Source organism: Pristiophorus japonicus, chromosome 21, assembly GCF_044704955.1.
Source record: "Pristiophorus japonicus isolate sPriJap1 chromosome 21, sPriJap1.hap1, whole genome shotgun sequence".
NCBI lineage: Eukaryota > Metazoa > Chordata > Chondrichthyes > Pristiophoridae > Pristiophorus > Pristiophorus japonicus.
The window spans coordinates 69,126,220-69,149,475 of NC_091997.1; the positions used below are offsets into that span (position 1 = coordinate 69,126,220).

Sequence of the window (23,256 nt, forward strand, 5' to 3'; positions counted from 1 at the left end):
GTCGAGCTCGATTTCTACCCTTTCTCTCATCATGTACGGTACTGCTCTCGCCTTGTGATGGATGGGTCGCGCCCCCGGAAATAGGTGGATCTGCACTTTTGCTCCTTGGAATTTCCCGATGCCTGGTTCGAATAGCGAAGGAAATTTGTTTAAGACCTGTGCACACGAAGTGTCGTCAGCGGGCATTAGCGCTCGGATGCCGTCGCAGTTCCAGCGTATCTTTCCCAGCCAGCTCCTGCCGAGCAGCGTGGGACCATCGCCCAGTACCACCCAGAGTGGTAGCTTGTGCACCGCTCCATCGTAGGAGACCTTTACGGTAGCACTGCCGATTACAGGAATCAGTTCTTTCGTGTAAGCTCTTAGTTTCGTGCGAATTGGAGTTAAGACTGGCCTTGAAGCCTTGTTGCACCACAACTTTTCGAAAGTCTTTTTGCCCATGATGGACTGGCTCGCACCTGTGTCCAGCTCCATTGACACCAGGAGTCCATTTAGTTCAACATTCAACATTATCGGGGACAATTCATGGTGAATGTGTGCACCCTATGTACCTCTGCCTCCTCTATCAGAGGTTCTGTTTCATCGTGATCCTCCGTGGATCTGTCCTCCTTTGCAACGTGGTGGTTTGCAGGTTTGGCAGGCTTAGCAGCTCGCCTGCACACTCGGAGGTGTCCCATTGTTCCACAGCCCTTGCAAATGTATCCTTTGAATCGGCATGAATGAAAACGATGATTACCCCCGCAGTGCCAAAAAGGTGTTAATAGCCTTGCATTCATCACCCTTGATGGTGGACTCTGAGACATCTGCGGACGTATAGCTGCAGATATGTGTGACCTGTCCTGTCCGTTACGATTCGAAAACAACATCACTTTGTTCACAGTACTTGTAGCAGCACTTGTGTGCTGAGAGATTTGCTTAGTGTTGTCACTGGTGGCAATAAACGCCTGGGCTATCGCTATGGCCTTACTCAAGGTTGGGGTCTCTGCAGTCAAAAGTTTGCAAAGTATGGTTTCGTGGCCAATGCCAAGTACGAAAAAGTCTCTGAGCATGTGCTCCAAATGTCCTTCAAATTCGCAATGTCCTGCAAGACGTCTTAGCTCGGCGACATAGCTCGCCACTTCCTGGCCTTCAGATCTTTTGTATGTGTAGAACCGGTACCTCGCCATCAGAACGCTTTCCTTTGGGTTCAAATACTCTTGGACCAGTGTGCACAAATCGTCGTACGATTTCTCCGTGGGTTTCGCTGGAGTGAGCAGATTCTTCATGAGACCACACGTTGGTGCCCCACAGACGGTGAGGAGGATTGCTCTATGTTTGGCTGCGCTCTCTTCCCCATCTAGCTCGTTGGCCACGATATATTGGTCGAGTTGCTCCACAAAAGTTTCCCAATCATCTCCCTCCAAGAATTTCTCCAGGATGCCCACTGTTCTCTGCATCTTTGGGTTCGCTATTTGTGTCTCGTCGCCAGTTGTAATGTATGGAGAAAGAGTCAGACTGAACACTGTGAGCTGAAAGTAATGTGTGACCTTAGTCTTTTATTACAGGTCTCCAGAGTGCCTCTCCAACCTGTGAAGCACTCTTAAATACCTATGCTCTCAAGGGATTATGAGATCCCTTGGGACTCCCAGGAATGAGCTGTACAGAGTATATACAAGTCCAGATACATAACACTTTGTCTATACAGAGGGTGGTAAAGAAGGAGGGGGATGTGGGAAGATGGACAGATTTAGGGAGGGAATTCCAGAGTGTAGGGCTGAGGCGACTGAAGGCTCGGCCACCAATGGTGGAGCAAAGGGAGGCAAGGAATCACATGGGGCCAGAGGCGGAGGGACAGAGAGTTCTGCTGGTGTTCATATGGCTGAAGGAGGTTACAGAGATAGCGAAGGGCTTTCATGAAGGGGCTTAAACACGATAATGAGAAGTACAACAGCATTCTACTCATCAAAAAGCATGCTGAAAACTGTTTTTGTTTCTATTTAATAGCAAGAATAATAGCAATCCTTCAGTGAACATTTAAAGAGGGGCATCACTGTAGGGGAAATGTGTCCTGTACAATGTCTTTGCAAAATCAATCAGTTAAGTTGTCCCATAGAGTTGTGAAAATCAATCTTTTGTTAAAGCGCATACATGTGTTTTACATATGGATCCTCATTTTGTATGTCTGCAAGTAACTGATGTGTTCGGCATAGTTTGGAGTCCGTACATTTTTTTAATTTTGCCTTTCAAGCCTCACTGTTATGTATATAAGGAATAAGTACTTGACAATTGAAGTACTTCATCCCACTCTGCCGCGTCAGCCTTTTAAGATACCTTTTATTCCCCACTCCCTTTCAGCTAAAGAGTGAAACCATTAAGATGAAGCACAGATCATAAAATGTTAAAGGAGGGTTTGCAGCTGGCTTATCATCCCAAACGTAAAGGATCTGTATGCTTTTGGAACAGATGCTTCTCATTGTGTACAAAAGAGACAAGTATCTACCTTATTAAGGTCATAAAAGAGGAATGGGGAGAAATTATGTTAAGGTGGCTGAGAGAAAGAATCACGCATCATAAGTGATAGGTCTTGCAAGCCAGTTTAAAGAATGGCAAAAATCATCTTGACAATGTTAATGTACATTATACTATCTGTTGATTAAATTGCCATGGTAACAGATTGTTAAAGGGTTCACAGTTGTAATTTGGTCAGTGATTGATGATTGCAAATCCAACTAGCCATTGATTTGAAAGACGCTCGGTGCAAATGAACTGCTAGGTAATGCGGGACTGAAACTTTTTTTAGTATGGTTAGCACATAATTAGGAGGGCCTAGAGAGAACCCACTGGAAATGCCTTAATGGTAGGATGTTTTTAGAAGGACATAGTGATCAGGAAAAAGTGCATGAGCTGTGTTCTTTAATGGGGACATGGGAACAACTTTAAACAACTTCAGATAAACCCCCCTGATGGTTCATTTGGCAAATGGACTTCTCATTGTGAAGCTGCACCATACAGATGAAAAAGTTCTCGCTTTCTTCCTTGATCTATACTAAGTTAGCTGATCTTAACCAGGGCAGTGGTACAACTTTCTAACATTGCCCTCAATATTCCTAGACTGGAGAGGGAAAGAACACAGCTCATGCACTTGCTCCTGATTACTATGAAGTGACTGCTGCTGGAACCTGTGCCTGTGGACGTCAAGTGAGGATTGAACTGCGATGTGATGCTCCCCGTGGAGGAAGAGTCTATTGGTGTTCGGACTTAACAAAATCAGACAGCCAACATTGCAGACAGTTGATTACAAAGGATGGCCTAAGAAACAACAACAACTTGTATTTATCGAGCGCCTTTAACGTAGTAAAAGGTTCCAAGGCATTTCACAGGAGCGTTATAAAACAAAATTTGACACCGAGCCACATAAGGAGATATTACGGCAGATGGACAAAAGCTTGGTCACAGAGGTAGGTTTTAAGAAGCGCCTTAAAGGAGGACAGAGAGCTAGAGAGGTTTAGGGAGGGAATTCCAGAGCTTAGGGTCTTGGCAACATGAGGCATGGCCGCCGATGGTGGAGTGATTATAATCAGGGATGCTCAACAGGGCAGAATTAGAGGAGCACAGATATCTCGAGGGGATTGTGGGGCTGAAGGAGATTACAGAGATAGAGAGGGGCGAGGTCATGGAGGGATTTGAAATAAGGATGAGAATGTTAAGATCGAGGTGTTGCTTAACCGGAAGCCAGTATAGGTCAGCGGACACAGGTCTTCCCAATATTTAGTTGGAGAAAATTTCTGCTCATCCAGAACTGGATGTCGGACAAGCAGTCTGACAATTTAGAGACCGTGGAGGGGTCGAGAGAAGTGATAGTGAGGTAGAACTGGGTGTCATTAGCGTACATGTGGGAACTAACGCTGTCTTTTCGGATGATGTCGCCAAGAGGCAACATGTCGATGAGAAATAGGATAGATCCTTGGGGGACACCAGAGGTAACGATGCGGGAGTGGGAAGAGAAGCCGTTGCAGGTGATTCTCTGGCTACGAGTACATAGATAAGAATGGAAAACTGAAATACTGCAAATAGACAGCAGATAACTAATTACAATCCAGGAAAGAAAGACTTGCACTTATAAAGTGCTTTTCACAACCTCAGGACCTCCAAAAGCACTTTACAACCAATGAAGTACTTTTCAAGTGTAGTCACTGATATAATGCAAGGAATGAAAAAATAAGCTTAAAGAAATGCCAAAAGAATTTCAGACAGCAAAAGATTAACGTATAAAATGCTCTACATAATTTAGGCATTAATCGGCTTTTTTGGGCTTAGTCAAAAAATGTAAACCTAACCTGCAGGTTTGATCCCTTAAGCTTCAAGGTAGCAAGCTTGCTGTAAGGATGGGCAGTACTGTTGTTAATTTACAATTCAGGATACTTTCACAGTTTACTTTCTGTTGTTTGCGCTGCACGTTATTAGAATGAATAGTTCTATCCCTGTCCAGTGAATGTTGGCAGAGCAGCTCATTTAGAGAAGAGCCAAGAGAAATGCCAAATGAGAGTACTAAAACTGAAAGGGAAATCAAGAAAGGTTTAAAAAAAAAAGACCGACTACAGATTAACCGAGCTTAAGGGAAGTCAAGATGGCCTTTATTGAATCCAGCGGGGACAAAAAAAACCCCAAAAAAAGTTCAATGTTTGCAAGAGAAACAAGAGAAGCTGTTGAAAGAAGAAAGAATGGAAACATTTAACATGATTTAGTTAGAAGTGAAGACTAACTGAAAAGCTGCATTCAGCTGCAGAATGAGTAAGGGACATCAGGACAGAGCAGCTGTCAAGAGATGGAACTGAAGTACTTGTCAACAAAATGGAAACATTGAAGGGAAGCTTGAGGCGCTGTCTCCATGTCAAGTTGTTCAGGGAAAGGAGCAGAACTGGCTGCCATTTTCATCACCGTTTTATCGTGGGCAAGTACTTGAGAGAGTTTTAATGTTGATACCGATTATCATGCATTTCGATATCTGGTGAATTTATGTAAGCAAGGAATTCATCATCATCATCATAGGCGGTCCTTCAAATCGAGGATGACTTGCTTCCACATCAAAAAGTTCACAGGTGTTTCAATGAAGGACCTAATATTCCGGATCCCAAACTGCATTTTGAAGGGTGGAAGATGCTTGAGCTTGAATTTTTTTTAACATGTGGTGGCCGTTACACACCAGCCACCACACGGCTTGACAGAGCTAGGCCTTGGTCCAGTAGCAAGGATTAACCAAGACGACTGGAGACCAACTCTGCTGCACGGACCTAATGCGCACACATATCACAGTGTGGGCTGGGCCCGTGCTACCCCTGGGCCCTCGCCTCTTCTGGGCCCCGAACTCTCGCCTCTCCTGGGTCCCGATCACATCCTTTCACCGCTCCTTCGCCCCGACCTCGCCGCCCCAGCAAAACTTTACAGCTGGTTCTGCTATTCAGCAAAGGGTATCCATTAACAAGTCACCAGACTTTGAAAGCCTGTGTTAAGAAAGAAAGAAAAGAATTCTTTGAGGATGTAACGAACATGGTGGATAAAGGGGGAACCAGTGGATGTGGTGTATTTGGACTTCCAGAAGGCATTTGATAAGGTGCCACATAAAAGGTTACTGCTCAAGATAAAAGTTCACGGGGTTGGGGGTAATATATTAGCATGGTTAGAGGATTGGCTAACGAACAGAAAACAGAGAGTCAGGATAAATGGTTCATTCTCGGGTTGGCAATCAGAAACCAGTGGGGTGCCACAGGGATCAGTGCTGGGACTCCAACTATTTACAATCTATATTAACGACTTGGAGGAAGGGACCGAGTGTAACGTAGCCAAGTTTGCCGACGATACAAAGATGGGAGGAAAAGCAATGTGTGAGGAGGACACAAAAAATCTGCAAAAGGACATAGACAGGCTAAGTGAGTGGGCAAAAATTTGGCAGCTGGAGTATAATGTTGGAAAGTGTGAGGTCATACACTTTGGCAGAAAAATCAAAGAGCAAGTTATTATTTAAATGGAGAAAGATTGCAAAGTGCTGCAGTACAGCAAGACCTGGGGATACTTGTGCATGAAGCACAAAAGGTACAGCAAGTGATCAGGAAGGCCAATGGAATCTTGGCCTTTATTGCAAAGGGGATGCAGTATAAAAGTAAGGGAGTCTTGCTACAGTTGTCCAGGGTATTATTGGTGAAGCCACATCTGGAATACTCCGTGCAATTTTGGTTTCCATATTTACGAAAGGATATACTTGCTTTGGAGGCAGTTCAGAGAAGGTTCACAAAGTTGATTCCAGAGATGAGGAGGTCGACTTATGAGGAAAGATTGAGTAGGTTGGGCCTCTAGTTATTGGAATTCAAAAGAATGAGAGCTTATCGAAACGTATTAGATTATGAGGGGGCTTGACAAGGTGAATGCAGAGAGGATGTTTCCACTGATATGAGAGACTAGAACTAGAGAGCATAATCTTAGACTAAGGGGCTGCCCACTTAAAACTGAGATGAGGAGAAATTTCTTCTCTGAGGGTTGTGGATCTGTGGAATTCACTGCCTCAGAGAGCTGTGGAAGCTGGGACATTGAATAAATTTAAGACAGAAATAGACAGTTTCTTAAACGATAAGGGAATAACGGGTAGGGAAGTGGACCTGAGTCCATGATCGTATTAAATGGCAGAGCAGGCTTGAGGGGCCGTATGGCCTACTCCTGCTCCTATTTCTTATGTTCTTAAAGACTCACGATCACCGGACGTCTCAAATCGCTTTACAGCCAATAAAGTACTTTTGGAATATCGTCACTATTTGCGCACAAGCAAGCTCCCACAAACAGCAATGTGATAATGACCAGATAATCTGTTTTTGTTATATCGATTGAGGGATAAATATTTGGCCAGTGCACCGGGGATAACTCCCCTGCTCTTCTTCGAAATAGTGCCATGGGATCTTTTAAGTCCACTTGAGAGGGAAGACAGGACCTCTGTTTAACGTCACATCCGAAAGACGGCGCCTCCGACAGTGCAGCGCTCCATTGGAGTGACAGCCTAAATTTATGTTTTATGTCCCTGGAGTGGGACTTAAACCCACAACCTCTGGCTCAGAGGCGAGTGTGCATCCCACTGAGCCACAGCTGACACTGGTAGGTGAGAGATCCTTTTGTATTGTGGCTCGTTCCTGAGAGGGGTGACACTTATAGGACTTTCATGTATTGCCCTTCCATTTTTAAGTTTGAAATCTGCCATCAGTCTTCTGCAGGTTGGTTGGATTGTCTGTCCCACCTGTGACAGAGACTGCAATTCCCGTGTTGGACTGTACAGTCACCTGAGAACTCACTTTTAGAGTGGAAGCAAGTCTTCCTTGATTTCGAGGGACTGCCTATGATGATGAGGTTGGTTGGATCCGTGGAGCCGGCAGTAGTTCGGTAGGTCAGATAGATCAGGTTGAGGAAGGGTCATCCACTGTGTAAGTCGACAACAACAACTTGCATTTATATAGTGCCTTTAACGTAGTAAAACATTCCCAAGGCACATCACAGGGGCGTTAACAAGCAAAATTTGATACCGAGCCACATAAGGAGATATTAGGACAGAAAGAGGTTAGTTTTAAGGAGCATTTTAAAGGAATTAGAGAAGCGGAGAGGTTTAGGGAAGGAATTCCAGAGCTTAAGGCCTAGGCTGCTGATGGCATGGCCTCTGTGGTGGGCCGAAGAAAATCAGGGATGTGCAAGAGGCCATAATTTAAGAGTGTAGACATCTCTGAGGGTTGAAGGAGGTTATGGAGATAGGGAGGGACGAGGCCATGCAGGGATTTGAAAATACAGTATTTGAAACCTGCACAGTCCCACCATAGCAACATAAAAACCCCTTTAGATATAAATGCTTACATCCACACCTTTTATAAATATCAGAACTACTTTAATAAAGGTGATTCTGTTTGTCTTGGCTGCTGGTACTCTGTATTCTGCCCCATTTATATTGTGGAGCAGATTCCTGAGCACTTGCAGCAAGATGAACAGCTGTGTGTGTACTGGCAGCAGCACCACATGGCAAATGCAGTGTAAATGTAAACGGCAACGGCCTGCATTTATATAGAGCCTTTCACATACTCCAGACATCCCAAAGTACTTCACATCCAGTTATGTTAAATAGCCAAACATGGCAGCCTGTTTGCGCACAGCAAGGTCCCACTAACACCAAATGAGCTAAGTGACCTATTAATCTAGATTTGTGGTGTTGTGTGTGAATGTTGCCAAGGACTCTGGGAGAGCTCCCAGTGCCTCTTCAAATAGTGCCCTGCGATCTTGTACATCCACTTGAACAAGGCAGACAGAGCTGGCAATTCCGACAATGCAACCTTTCTTCAGTACTGCACTGAATTGTCAGATTGGATTGTACACTCAAGCCTCTGGAATGGGACTTGATCCATGACCTTCTGACTTGGAGGCGAGAGTGCTGCCACCGAGCCAAGCTGACACTCTGCCGCGTGCTTTCACTGCCCTGGTAACCTAGGCACGTTGAGTTTATTCTTGCCATCTTTTGTCAGCTTCAAAATCAGAGAGAGGGACTAGAGTAGGGATGGATTATTGTTTTTCTAATATTGGCTTTACTGGATCTGATAATGCACTGAAAATGCCATTTTGCAAGTAAGTGGGTAAATGTAATTCAGTTTTTAAAACATTTTGACATCAGATTTAGTGTTTTTATAGTAAACGAATGTAATCAATCATCATCATAGACAGTCCCTCAAAATCGAGGGAGACTTGCTTCCACTCTAAAAGTGAGTTCTTAGGTGACTGAATAGTCCAGTTCGGGAATTACCGTCTCTGTCACAGGTGGGGCAGACAGTGGCTGAAGGAAAAGGTGGGTGGGACAGGTTTGCTGCACACTCCTTCCACTGCCTGCGCTTGATTTCTGCATGTTCTCGGCGACGAGACTCGAGGTGCTCAGCGCCCACCCGGATGCACTTCCTTCACTTAGGGCGGTCTTTGGCCAGGGACTCCCAGGTGTTAGTGGGGATGTCGCATTTTATCAGGGAGGCTTTGAGGGTAATCAGTAACAAACAGGCGGTCTCTCTCCAGCAGCTGTACTCCATAGTGTAAAGGTATCACAGAAAGGCCAGTCAACACGGACTGGTTCCACACATTTGCACTTTGGATGTCAATATTGTACAATGGAGCCTAGCAGCGCTATATAGCTCGGCTCCTAAGTATAAGGGAGGTAGTGTGGCAGGCGAAGTTTGCGTTCCCAAAACAGTGTCAAAAATCCAATAAAGTGGGAAAAATGCTTTTACATTTTAAAAAATTTGACGGCTTGATGGCTGGCAGCCCTACTTGGGTTTGGAGCAAAGCTTTCCATTCTTGTTCTCTTTTTTTCATTTTGTAGCTTTTTGTTCCTGCTGAAGACGAAGCCATCTTTGGAAAGAGTGTGAACAAGCAGGTGTTTGACGGGCTGACCACGGGACTACTGCAGACCTGCGCCACTGTGCTTGGGTGCTTGGCCAGCAATCTCCCCGAGGCCAACAGCCAGCCTGGCACACCCAAGAAAACAGGGCAAGAAACAAAAAATAACCTTTCACAGAGTGACCTCTACAACAACAGGATACAGGATCTCATCAGGTAAGGGGCAGTGGCTGTTGTAGGGAAGGGGGACTGGAATAAGTACAGTGGTAAATGTAAGCGCTTTATTATTATCTTATTTGCTTTGGAGGCAGTTCAGAGAAGGTTCACTAGGTTGATTCCCGGGATGAGGGAAGGTTGAGTAGGTTGGGCCTCTACTCATTGGAGTTCAGAAGAATGAGAGATGATCTGATCGAAACGTATAAGATTATGAGGGGGCTTGACAAGGTAGATGCAGAGAGGATGTTTCCACTGATGGGGGGGACTAGAACTAGAGGGCATGATCTTAGAATAAGGGGCCGCCCATTTAAAACAGATAAGGAGGAATTTCTTCTCTGAGGGTTGTAAATCTGTGGCATCTGCTGCCTCGGAGAGCTGTGGAAGCTGGGACATTGAATAAATTTAAGACAAATAGACAGTTTCTTGAGCGATAAGGGGTTATGGGTAGCGGGTGGGGAAGTGGAGCTGAGTCCATGATCAGATCAGCCACGATCTTATTGAATGGCAGTGCCGGCTCAAGGGGCCGTATGGCCTACTCCTGTTCCTATTTCTTATGTTCTTATACACTTCTTATCTATTTGGCCAACCTCGTACAACCAAAAGTCTCAGCCTGCACTGCCTCTGCTTTCTGATTTGCTTGATCACCAATCTACCATGATGCTCATCTTCCAGTCATTACTTCATTGCTCTCTGGGATGCTTTACAAAAAACATGTTGCTTGATTCCTGCCTTCAGAAGCGACCTAAAAATCCATCTCTCTGGCTGTTTTTAATTTTCTTCTCCTTCCCTGTCCCCTATAAATTGCTCCTTTTTCTGCTAATATGCAAGTGTAAATTGTTATAGAATTTCCATGTTGAACATTGACTTATTTCTCTTCCCCTCCCCCCTTCACTTCAGTGGTAAGATTCCCCCCTCCCCTCCCCACCCTCCAAACCAGCAGCCTCTGGTGTTTTGCCCAAGTTGGCCTCACTGCCAGCGCGGGGAGTAAATGCACTGTGACTCTGGTATGATCCTTGGTCTGTACTAAGTTAGCCGATCTCTGCTGGGATTGTGTTGAGTGAGTGGGGAGAGAATGCGACAATTTGTGTCTCGTGGCTCGGGAGGGAATAATCAGCCAGGGTTCCTAATTCTGATCCCTGTGACGCCTCTTGGAAGTGTGCCTTTGGGGACATCAGATGACGAGAATAAACTTGATTATGATTTTAACTCTCCCACTCGGTCAAATGGACAATCAACAACTCAGTTGCCAGGCTTATGCATAAATAATGACCATAATTGCATATATTTTTTCGGTCAGACAGCTGTCCAACATGTTTAAGAGTCTTTGTATCAAATTACAACGAGTGTTTCTCTTTGCCTAATATGGAGTGCACACACTCTCCCCACAGAGATATACCTCACTTGTCCAAGTCTAGGGAGTTGTAAGGCTAGGTTGGCTAAGACCAGGCTTACATGACCCCAAGTTTGCACAGAAGTACGACTGGAGTTTAACCAACTAAAGCAGTGTAGCTTACCAGTACAGACAATTACTAAGCTTCCTGCTCCTTGTTCAGGCAGAATCAGCCCACTCAGGACATTCGCTTGCACTGCTATCAGGAGCCAAGTGGGAATAATCCCAGCAAAATAGGTCTACCTCTCTTGGTTCCATTAGTAAGCCAAGGTCAATCATCAAAAGTGCCCTGGAGTATTGCAGACCTGCTTGGCTCAGGTATTGTGTCACTAAGTCTGCCAAAGAGGGTTGAATTATTTCCATGCTTCATCTTGGAACCACTCTGATCCCACAAAGACCTCACTTAGGTACGAGCACCCGTTGAACTCTGTCGCACCTTGAGCCGCCACGTTTAGGAGAATAGAAAGGTAAGGATTAGAATAATAGAATTTTGCAGCAAAGAAGAATTTTGCAGCAAAGAAGGAGACCGTTTGGCCCATCACACCTCACTGAAAGTACTATTCCTTCCCTCTCCATTTTCTCCAGTTCAGAGAGGAGTGGAAAAAATGGGTTGGAAAGAATGAAAGTGATTGATTATATATCATACAATCCCATCCTGCTCCAATTTTTAAAATGTGGGATATAATCATCTGCAAACATACCAATATAAAGTATTAATAACATACAATATAAAGTATTAATATTTATAACAAGACAGAGAGCTTCAGTCCATACAGTATCTGATCTACAGACTGTCAATTTAATGTACAATTTTGATAGGTCTCATTTATGTACTTAAGGCACTTCGACTGTTTAATTCTCCTGAGTTTCTCAAGTGTGAATTTTAAAACAGGATTTATTTTTCTTTCAAAGAAAAAAGCACAAACCTTCCTAACTTTTGTTTCTTACCTGAGATGTGAAGGTATTTTCAGGCTGAAAGGGATAGTCTTTGAATTGCGGACAAAAGAATGAAATGGACAGTAATTATTCCCTCCATTGTGGTCTTTGCTCAATATTGTTCAGTGTATCCTGTCCAGGTAGTTCGAAGTAATGTATGGCAGCCGTAGCCAGGAGCATTCAGGAAGGCTGAGGTCAGAGTTCATGCAGAGTAAGCAACTGCATCTATAGTAAGGTGAGAAATGACTGAAGAAGACTTGGGCAGCCTGAGGGAAGGAAGTGACAATGTATGGAGTGACAAATCCAGTCCTATTCGACATTGTTGCAGCTCTCTCTGCTAGTGTTGATTTGCACCATTGGGTTTTACACAATTACTAGCGCTGTTTGGTATCAGTCATTTATTACTAATAATAACTTTTATTTATGTAGCACCTTTAACGTAGTAAAACGTCCCAAGGTGCTTCACAGCAGTGCTGCAAGACAAAACAGATAAATTTGACACCGAGCCACAAAAGAAGAAATTAAGGCAGATGACCAAAAGCCGGTCAAAGAGGTAGGTTTTAAGGAGCGCCTTAAAGGAGGAAAGAGAGGTAGAGAAGCAGAGAGGTTTAGGAAGGGAATTCCAGAGCTTGGGGCCCAGGCAGCTGAAGGCACGGCCACCAATGGTTGAGCGGTTATAATGAGGGGTGTTCAAGAGGGCAGAATTTGAGGAGCACAATATTTTAAGTTCTCAGTTGAGTTGGAGGAATAAAGGATTCCCTTACATTTCTACTAAGAAAACAATAATTCTGTGAGGACTCTTTGGTAGACTATTTCCATTCAACTGGGCAGTCCTGCTTTATAGAGATTATTCATTTTTCTTATAATAAGGAAACACCAGTTTGGCTCCAGCTGGAGCATTGTGTTCAGTTCTGGGCACCACTCGTCAGACAGGACGTGAAGGCTTTGGAGAGGGTACAGAAGAAATTTACTAGAATGGTTCCAGGAATGAGGGATTACATTTACATCCTCCTTTGAGCAGAGAAGGCTAAGAAGAGATTTGATCGAAATGTTTTAGGATTTAGATAGAGTAAATAAAGGAGAAACTATTTCTAGTGGCTGAAGAATCGATAGCGAGGGGACACAGATTTAAGTTGATTGGCAAAAAAACCAGAGGCGACATGAGGAAAAACCTTTTTACGCACCGAGAGTTTCGGATTTGGAATGCACTGCCTGATAGAATGGTGGTTACAGATTCAAGAGTAGCCTTTAAAGGGGAATTGGATAAATACTTAAAGGAAAAAGAATTGCAGGATATGAAGAAAGAGCGGGGGAGTGGGACGAACTGAATTGCTCTTCGAAAGAGCCAGCGCATTCAATGGGCCGAATGGCCTCCTTCTGTGCTGTACTATTCTATGATTCCATCAGAATGTCACTGGTGTCAGACTTATAGCAAGGAGCTGAGCTTGAAAGGAACCTGGATCAGAGAATCGGTGCTGCAGTGTTGTAGCTCTTGTTCTGATCTGCGCTCACAGGTGTCCACTGGGAGCATGGAGTGGATAATTTGCCCTATAATGTGGAGGCAATTGACTATTAGGATTCTATGGTTTTAATGGATTTTCAGCAGCAGTAAGGGAAACATTCTCTCTCCAGAGTTCAGTACAGGAACATTCTTTAAGTAAAGAGATAAGGGAAGCTTGTGCAAAAAGGTGTGATCCCCTTCCTCAACGAAAACTTGAAATATTAAAATGATTGAACCAAGACCAACTGCGCTAGTATTTGTGTAAATCATAGTGGTACAAATCGGTGTGAATGGAAACATCAGATCTCAAGTCACAATCACAATTCTGAACCTGCCACTGTCCAGTTTTGGGCTTGGCAAATCCTGGCAAATAATTACCTTCCTCAGCTCTACCAAGGTAAGGGTTGGGGTTTGCCGCTTCTGAACTCGCACATCTCCAATTTTCCTGTCCACTAAAATGAAGGGTGGGCAAATCGTGGGCTGGTGAATACACAAGTGGGAAACCCCCATCAACATTTTTAATGTAATTGATTTTTTTTAAATCAGGAGAAAGTGGAATGTAATATTTACGTCACGGCAAAATACTGCGGATGCTGGAAATCTGAAATCTAAACACAAAATGCTGGAAATACTCAGCAGGTCAGGCAGCCCTTGTGGAGAGAGAAACAGAGTTAACGTTTCAGGTCTGCGACATATCTGACGACCTGAAACGCTAACTCTGTTTCCCTCTCCACAGATGCTGAGTATTTCCAGCATTTTCTGTAATACTTATGATTGCTCGCTAGTGACTTTCAAAAATAAAAGTGGAGAGAAAATGAATTAGCTTTCTTAAAAGTTAATCTGAAGGCAGCTCCTATCCCTTGTGCATTAATTAATTGCAGCTTTCTTTGTGGCAATACTCCCCATGCATCAAAAAAGACAAAATAAGAAAAAAAGTAACCGGGAGCAGATCAGGAAAAGAGGTGCAGAGAAAGATTTTCTATTCCTCTCTGCAAAAATGTCTGGTTGGTTGAATTAGCATTTTATTAAATCGGTTAATATACAAAGATTTGATCTGTGCGCGCTCAGTTCTGAGTGTCCGACCAGCAGCTGTTTACACTGGTTGGTTGGAACTCCAATTCTTATATCCATGTGCTTCTCTTCAAACATTTAAAATTGAGATGGTTGAGGGGAATGTGACAGCAACATCCACGCTGCCTAAACATTTAAATCATAAGAACATAAGAAATAGGAGCAGGAGTAGGTCATACAGCCCCTCGACCCTGCTCCGCCATTCAATAAGATCATGGCTGATCCAATCATGGACCCGGGTCCACTTCCCATAACCCCTTATCCCCTCATCATTTAAGAAACTGAGGGCAAATTTAAAATGTGCCCACAAGTTCCAGTAAACCCCCTGAGCGGGTTTAAATCCAGTTTGATACCACACTTAAGTTATATTCCATGCACTGCCACATCGAAGCAGTGCAAGACTATCACATGCCCTCCACGGGAACTCACGCCTTTTTATTCAAGGTCCTGACTCGAGATTTACACTACAACTTTAGCGAGCAGCACTGAAGTTGTGAACGTCCCCTTAGCTGATTTCAGTCAGGGTAGGTTTCGGGAGGTGCGGTGATACTGGGTAGCGGGTACCATTGGCCTTGGTGGCCAGGGGCTAGGGAGGGAGGAAAAATCAGGCAGCATTCCCAGCACTAATAAATATCCTGTGACGACTAGGAATCAGATGTGGATGTCAGGAGAGGGTCAGACTTGGCTGTGATTGCCCCCGCCTTCACCCCCAAGGTAAATAGCCGGCTGACACTTGCTCTCTCAAATGAAGAATGACCACTTGAACAAGGTACCAGCAAGTTGCCAGAGCATAGACCGATAACCCAACAGAACTCGGCACCTTCCTAGAAGAGGTGGGGAGAAAATTGGAGCAAAAAAAAATGACAACGTCGTCAACTAGAAAAGAACTCCTGACATGTTAATGTAGTTGTGGAAAATAATTGGATGAATGCAAAAGGAATATGCAGAATGAAGGTGGGAGGTCTGCTGATTGATGGGTCTGTGCTGTGAAGGTGTCGGGTGGACTGAACTTGGATAATGCCAGAGGCAGAGTAAGCCGAGACTGTCTAATACCTGCGGCATTGCAAGGGGATGGGCAGGACGTCGAAGAGGCATAGAAACTGTGACAGGGTGAAGATGCAATTAGGAGTGATTTGTTGCAGGCTCTGGGCAGTGAGAGAATGCAGTTTGACTCAGTCACAAATAGACAAATTAGAAATGGTATAATGACAAGTCTGTCTGGAAAGGCTACCTGCTAGGTAAAGTATTGAGTTTCCTTTTGGGTGTTTTGGGTACAAATTACAGGATAGTGTTTTGCGTTAAATGACCAGGCTTTTGGGTGGAAAAAAAAAAGCTTTTGTCCTTGGAGAAAGATAAACTGTCCTTCCAATAATCTCAAAATCAAATTGCCTCCTTTGTTGACCAGGCTGCTTTTTAATGTGAGTTTTTTTCCCAGAGAATGAAAGAACATCGACTCTTTAGCCTGCTGAAACACAGCATTAGTTCAAGCCTCCATCCACTGCATTGTTTCTTTTAAAACAACTTTCTCCCTTCCTCTCCCTGCTGGAAATCACTGGGGTCCAGTTCCATAGGGTACCTTGGCTAAATGGTGACTCTTCGCCTGTGAGTCTTGACATTGAGTGTCAACAAGCTCATTCAGCAGTTGAAGTGCATGAGAGACAACCCAAACCTCTCCTCTGTGGACCTCCCCAAATGCACAGCATCCTGCAGGAAGTCACTGGCTCGCAACCAGCACCGTGAACCCTGACTTACTTTCCCACTCGCTGGCTCAGGGCCACTGTTTTCACAGCACCCCAACCCCACTCAACGCATGTTAAAAGAATGAAAATAGGTATCACAAACTCTTTGTTTAATTGAGTCACGTGCAGCAATACATGTGTTACGGATAAGTCTTGCTGTTTTAATGGCTAGTTCGAAGAATTATGTCATGTGAAAACAAAGGGTGGTTTCTTCACCCATATTTGAAAGGCACTGTCCCACCAATGTCACAGTAAAATCATGATGTTTCTGGTAGCAGGTGATATCCATCATCTTTTCTCGGCTTTGTGTACACACCATATTCAATAAAATTCCAGATCTCGTCATCATTTCTAGATTTGTTGTAAATGTTTCCACATTGGACCTGTGCTGGTAGGTAGAGCGGTCTCTATGCTCACCATGACTGACATTGGTAGTGTCGGGTGTTGTCAACTCCAGCTGTTGTTCTGGAATCAACACCACATTACTCCAGTTCATGACACGTGTATTTTTGTTAAAACCTGGGCTCAGTTCCCTCTGAGTCGGAGAATGTTGTGTTCAAGCCCACTCAAGGGACTTGAGCACGTAGGGACTGGTAGTCTGGTGTAGAAGAGCGGGCAGGGTGGGGGAGGTGGTGGATTTTAGAGGGTACATCCTATGGCTTTGTTATGATGCTCATATGTGCCTTTTCTGGTGGTTCAGGTAGGCATTAAAGATCCTGCGACAATATTGAGAGCAGGGAGTTCTCCTGGTATCCAGGCCTCCAGTACTCCTTATCCAACACCAACATTCATCTCATTGTTGTTAGTGGGGTCTTACTGTATGCAAAGTGGCTGCAGGATTTGCCTGTACAGATGCAGCGCCTAAAATCTGAACCCTCGGGACCGAGGCCGTTGCGGATTCCAGGCTTTTCCGGACTTTCGATTTGCTTTCTGACATCACAAATCCGGAAACACCCGTGCCCAGGTTTGGGTATTTCTGGATTTCGGAACGTCAGAAAGGGGGCGGGGGGGGGGGGGGATTCCCACCAAGGAGCTATTTGGGCCATTCGGCCCCGCCAAGGAGGTTGTCGTCGGGCGGGACCCACCAAGGAGTTGTTGCCGTTGGTTGGAGCCCCGCCGAGGAGGTTGTCGGGCGGGCCGTTGAGGAGACCCTGAGGTAAGGGCAGTGGCAGTGAGCCGAGCGGGGCGAGGCGCGGCCCAAGATGGGGCGGCGGTGGGGCCCCAAGTCAGCAGGTCCGGATTCCGCAACATTTTACGGATTCCGGAAGACCCTGCCACCGATCGGTCCGGATTCCGGAACTACGGATTTTCAACGCTTCATCTGTATAACAACAGTCACTGCATTTCATTATATGTGAAGCATTTTGAAATATTTAATCTAATTTGTTGCCCCCAACCCTCTCACCCCCAGAAAGCAAATTGGGACATCTACATTAAAGTCACTACATAAAAGCAAATTAATGTTGCTTCTGAGAAATACAAATGTAAGTCTTAAAAATAAATGCCTCTGCCAGTGAAAGATGCAGACAGTGAGAGATGAGAAGAGAGATAAATGATAGAGGTAGTTGGATAAAGAACTAGCTGCGGTTTTGAGATGTTGATTGAGTTTGGAATGGAATTAAACCCAAGCATTGACCTCTGGCCTTTCATTAGTTCACATTTATCTCTCTTTTATTTTAAACACTTTGATCTTTCATCTGTTTTTTTTCCCCCTCCAGTCCAAGTGCCTGCTGCTTACATGTCATGTTGCTTTCAAAATGCGTCATGCAATTGCAGCCTCTTTTGGCAGAGGGGAAGGGGAGTGGAACAGCCACAACTTCTCCCAGTGTATTGTCAATGGTGACTGGAGCTGTGTGTATATCCTGAATACACAGGCCATCTCAATTTTTCTTCAAACTGCAACAGGAGTTCTGTCACAAAGCTCTTCATCAAGTATTCTAGCCAAGAATTGACTGGGCATATGTCACTTGTGGAGAGCAGTTCTCTCCTGCAAGCGCTGATTTTTGTCAGTCTACAGTTCCACAGGTACCAGCCCCATTTACCTGACTCTCACTGTGGGACAGTTCCATGGATTCCGGGGAATGCTATTCCTGACACACTGCATTAATTTTCGCTGCGTGCGTTTTTGTTTAAGCGTAATGTTGCCCTGCAAGATTTCTGATTATGCAAATGCACAGCAGTTACATCACAATCAACAAGTTGTTTTTTTTTTGCAAATAAATGGCCTACAAATATGTTCAAACAGCTGTCAGCATAAGACCTTGACCCCTGACATGGGAAGGGAGTTGAATAAACTCAGTTCAAGCTTTCACACTCCGTTACAGGGCGTCTCACAATGCTACTGTCAAAAATAAAACCGCTAAATTCATTGCAACTAACTTTGTTTCTTGTTGTGATACGTGTTGATTGTTGCTTAGAATATTGATGTTTCAATGTGCTGAAATCTGCGTGGAGGCCCCGATCTATGTGAGAACACTAGTGGCAGGTCGGGGTCATAAAAGAAGCAGCGTGGAGGCGTACTACTTCAGGGAGCAGCGCGAGCTGGTGCAGGAGGGCAACGGCAGCGAAGAGTGACGTCATCAAGGTCCAGGTCGGTGATTGGAGCGTGGGCAGGTACAGCAGGAGCGGCGAGATCGGGGCGAAGGAGCGGCGAGAGACTGTAGAGGGACGTGATCGGGGCCCAGGAGAGACGTGAGTTCGGGGCCAGAAGAGGCGAGGGCCCAGGGGCAGCACGGGTCAGCCCACACTGCGATATGTGTGCGCACTAAGTCCGTGCAGCAGAGCAGGTCTCCAGTCGTCTTGGATAACCCTTGCCACTGGACCAAGACCTAGCTCTGTCAAGCTCGTGTGGTGGCTGGTGTGCAACGGCCACACATGTTAAAAAAATCCACGCACAGGCATCTTCCACCCTTCAGGATGTAGTTCAGGACCTGGAATATTAGGTCCTTCATCGAAACACCTGTGAATGCATCCTTTTTGGCGTGGAAGCAAGTCATCCTCGTTCCGAGGGCTTGCCTATGACGATGATGTGTTACATTTCCATGGCTGCAGTACCTTCTTTCCAGGCATCCTTTTTCTCTCTCCCAATTGGCCATTCTTGATGTGTGAGACTAGACAGTGAATCTCTTTGACCATAGAGGCCAAACCCAGTCCTTCACCAACATTTACAAGCACACTTTCCTGAAGGAGTCACTGGATAGCGATCTGTAGCCTGAACACTGGTTACTTTTCACTTCTTCAGAATTGTAACGTCCCTATTGCTTCTGCAGCTGAGATCAGCTTGCTAGAATTCATTTGTAAGCTTTAGCAATTATTTCGCAAAAAATAAAATTATTATTTTCTAACCCTTCAAGTACTGTGATAGCACTTTTCCAAAATTTCAGAACTAAAACCACATTCACTTTGAGGGAAAATAATCATACTCAATTAGTTGCTTCCTGTTAGGTTGCACATGGAGAGTCAAGACCAAGTGTCGTCTTCAGGTGAAGTGGGTTTAGAGAGCGGCGGAATATTTGGACAGGGGAGTGCAGATGTAATTCAATTCCTATTTTGAAGTGGCATTCTGTCCTTAATTTTATATTTCCATTATAAATTCCTATCTCCACATTTATAAGGGAAAATTCCTTTGTTAACTTGTCATACCTTCCCAAATTTACATCGTCAGTTTCCATTATAAAGTATGGACGAAGGAATTTATAATGGAAAATGTTAACAGAAGGTGTGCACAGATTTAAGATTTTTAATGTATTACAGGGTACTTAGATCCGTATTTAATTGTTCTGGTCTACTCTAATGTAGTTCTTTCTATTTATTCTTAGCTATGTGGTATATACTGGACTCGCTGATAAGCTGTATGGCTGTTTCCTCTCCATACAAGGGCCCGTTGATGAGCAACCTAAAATCGCCTCCTTTCTGCAAAACGTTACAGCCCTGCTGCACAGTATGTGCCGGCTTTGCTTTACTATTGTCAATCGGTAAGTGACTGGGCGATTTAACAATACCTGTAGCTGCAACGTTTCTCCAGATGCATAGCAGCTTGCAAATTCTTCAAAGTTACAGGTTCTTCAAAGTGAATATCTCTTGTGCAAGTCTAACCACTTTAGTCAATCTATTCTTGGTCCTTCTTCTTATTGCCCTCTTTTTGCCTCACTATTTTGGCCTCGGGATAGAATTCCCACAGATCCCCCGTTGCCAAGGGTACTTCCAAGCTGCTTGGCTTCCACCATTTTTTGTCCCAGCTCAAGGCTGATTATTCTGTCCCCACTTCTGCCTTGATTCAGATCAAGCAACTGAGCACAGACCAGGAATCGAAGAGGAGAAGTTCAGGTGTGCCATATTGGGTGTCTTTATCCACTCGGCAATAGGAAATGTGTTGTTTTTAGCAATAAATTTCAATGCAGAAATGATGATCAGCCACCACGACTATATTATCTCAATGAAGTAGTGAGCCATTTAGTCACCTATCAGTTAGTTTGCTCCTATCTTTAGATGAGGCACAAGTGAAGTTGTTTTCAGGCGATTTGAAGTATTTTGTTCAAAACAACTCTAACCGTTGATTGTGAAATAGCATCAAATATTGCGATTGTTGCTTTGCATAGGTGGAAGTATGATGGGCTGCTGCTTTCAATGATATTGTCATATTTATAAATAACAGACAGACAAAGAATGAAGATCACATTCCAACCAGTCATTTATATGAAAATATTTATTTTCCAGGTTTTAAGCCCAGTGACAGATAGTAATAGAGGAACAGTCACAATACTGACAGCATGCCGAATGCACCCATGTTCTGCTTAATGCTATTTAAACTTTTATGTCCAAAACACTTAAAAAAATATATATATATTTGCCAGTTTTGTCCCCCTCTCCCCTTCGGCCTGAAGGCGGTAACTCATAAGAAACTCATAAGAAACTCTAGTTCCGTGGGCGCTGGTCATCCACCCTCTGGTACTTCACTCAAGTAGCCATACTCCATGTGTAAGTGAATGTTGGCGGGTAGTTCATTCGCAGAGGACATTGCAACCAACCCAATTCTGTTCTCGCCCAGTATCAGTCCACAACACACAAACACACACACACACACACACACACGCGCACATTGTATCATTGGATTCGTCATCAGGATCAGAAACCTTGGCTGGCTTTTCCCCTCCCTGTCCCAGGGTGTGGAGACCCGTTGTAGAACACATTCAGATGTGGATGATGCTGGCATGGTCACATTTATTGCTCACCCCTTGTTGCCCTCAAGAAGTGGTGGTGGGCCTTCTATAAGAACCGCTGCAGTCTTTGGGGTGCTGATGCTCCCACAATAATGTTAGGCAGGTGATTGCAGAATTTCGACCGAATGTCAATGAAGAAACCGCAATATATGTCCATGGTAAGATGGTGTGTAACTTGGAGTAAAATTTGGAGGTGATCTTGTTCCCATGCTATTGCGACTCATGTCCTTCATGGTGGTAGAGGCAGTTGGACTGGGAGGTGCTGTCGAAATCAGTTTGGTGAGTTACTAAGAACAGTTCCTACTGGCATCAGTATCATGGAGCAGATCTTTTCCTACACTGTAACTACCCCAATGCACCTCATCCGCTGTTCACTGAATAAATTGGATGTATGGATTTCTTGACAGAAGGCCCCATTGAAGTATGTAAACATTTTTTTTAAGTAAACATAAAGATATAATGATGATCTACAGATAACTCACAGCTATCCATTCTTTAATGAGTCTCACATATGTATTGCCTCACGATTTTCAATCGGGCCATCCATTTACAAGGATGATACAGGAACTGAGAGGTTATACATCTGAGGAAAGATTGAACAGACTGGGACTTTTCTCTCGAAAAGAGGAAACTCAGGAGTGACCTGATAGAGGTCTTTAAGATTATGATAGGGTAGACTTGGAGAAGATGTTTGCACTTGTAAGGGAGACCAGAACTAGGGGCCATCAATATAAGATAGTCACGAATAAATTAAATACAGATTCGTTACTCAGAAAATGGTTAGAAATGTGGAACTCCCAACCCACATGGAGTAGTGGAGGCGAATAGCATAGATGCATTTAAGGGAAAGTTGGATAAACACAAGAGGGGGAAAGGAATAAAAAGGTATACTGATAGGGTAGGATGAAGAGGGGTGGGAGGAGGCTTGTGTGGAGCATAAACACTGGCGTGGACCAGTTAGGCCGAATGGCCTGTTTCTGTGCTGTACGGTCTATGTAGTCTTGATATTTTTTTTTAAACTGCAAGGAAAAATAGCAGCAGCACACATGACTCCAAAGCAGCCAAAATCATTTCTTGACTGTGGTTCCACAGAAAGCAACACTCCCGCCCCAAGCATTAACCTGAATTCCACCCTTTCAACACAGTGCAGGTGGAGAGTTATACATACATACAATATTACAGCTGTTCCTCTCTCTCTCTGTACTTGTAGTTCTGGCTTGACCTCCACAGATGACATTATAAATAGCTAGTTTCATGTCATTCGTGTCTCAACACTTTGCTATTATCACCGATACTTCATGCCACTCACACAATAACCTGAGCTGTGATAAACAATACAAAACTGGCACTTCTGACGGCCCAGTTAGTAAAGCCCACGTGTAACCGACCCAAATGGACCAGATAATTGATGTACTAAGTTAGCTGTGCTCAGGTTAGTAATGGACAACATTAGAGGCACGACAATTGGCCTCAGCACCCTGGGTTAGGGAGGGAGAAATGAGTTATCTGGCCATGCCTGCTGAAGATTGCTGTGCGAAGCATTGTGAGGCTGGAAGCAATTACAGAGATAGGAAAAGGAGAGGCACGGAGGGATTTGAAATTAAGGATGAGAATTTTTAAATCGAGGCATTGCTTAACCGGGAGCCAATGTAGGTCAGCGAGTGATGGGTGAACGGGATTTGGTGCGTGTTAGGACACAGGCAGCCGAGTTTTGGATGACCTCAAGTTTGCATAGGGTAGATCCTGTGAAGCCAGCCAGGAGCACATTGGAATAGTCAAGTCTCGAGGTAAAAAAGACATGGATGAGGGTTT

General features: G+C 44.4%; 1 protein-coding gene across 2 annotated transcripts in view; it reads left to right on the top strand.

The window, feature by feature from the left end:
- scaper (S-phase cyclin A-associated protein in the ER) overlaps positions 1 to 23,256 on the top strand; it is a 393,511-nt gene that overhangs the window by 319,405 nt on the left and 50,850 nt on the right. For both annotated transcript variants that reach the window (XM_070865008.1, XM_070865007.1), the window contains 2 exons: positions 9,356 to 9,588; positions 20,044 to 20,199. In XM_070865008.1, the coding sequence (XP_070721109.1) occupies positions 9,356 to 9,588; positions 20,044 to 20,199 (389 nt within the window). The remainder of the gene's footprint in view (positions 1 to 9,355; positions 9,589 to 20,043; positions 20,200 to 23,256) is intronic.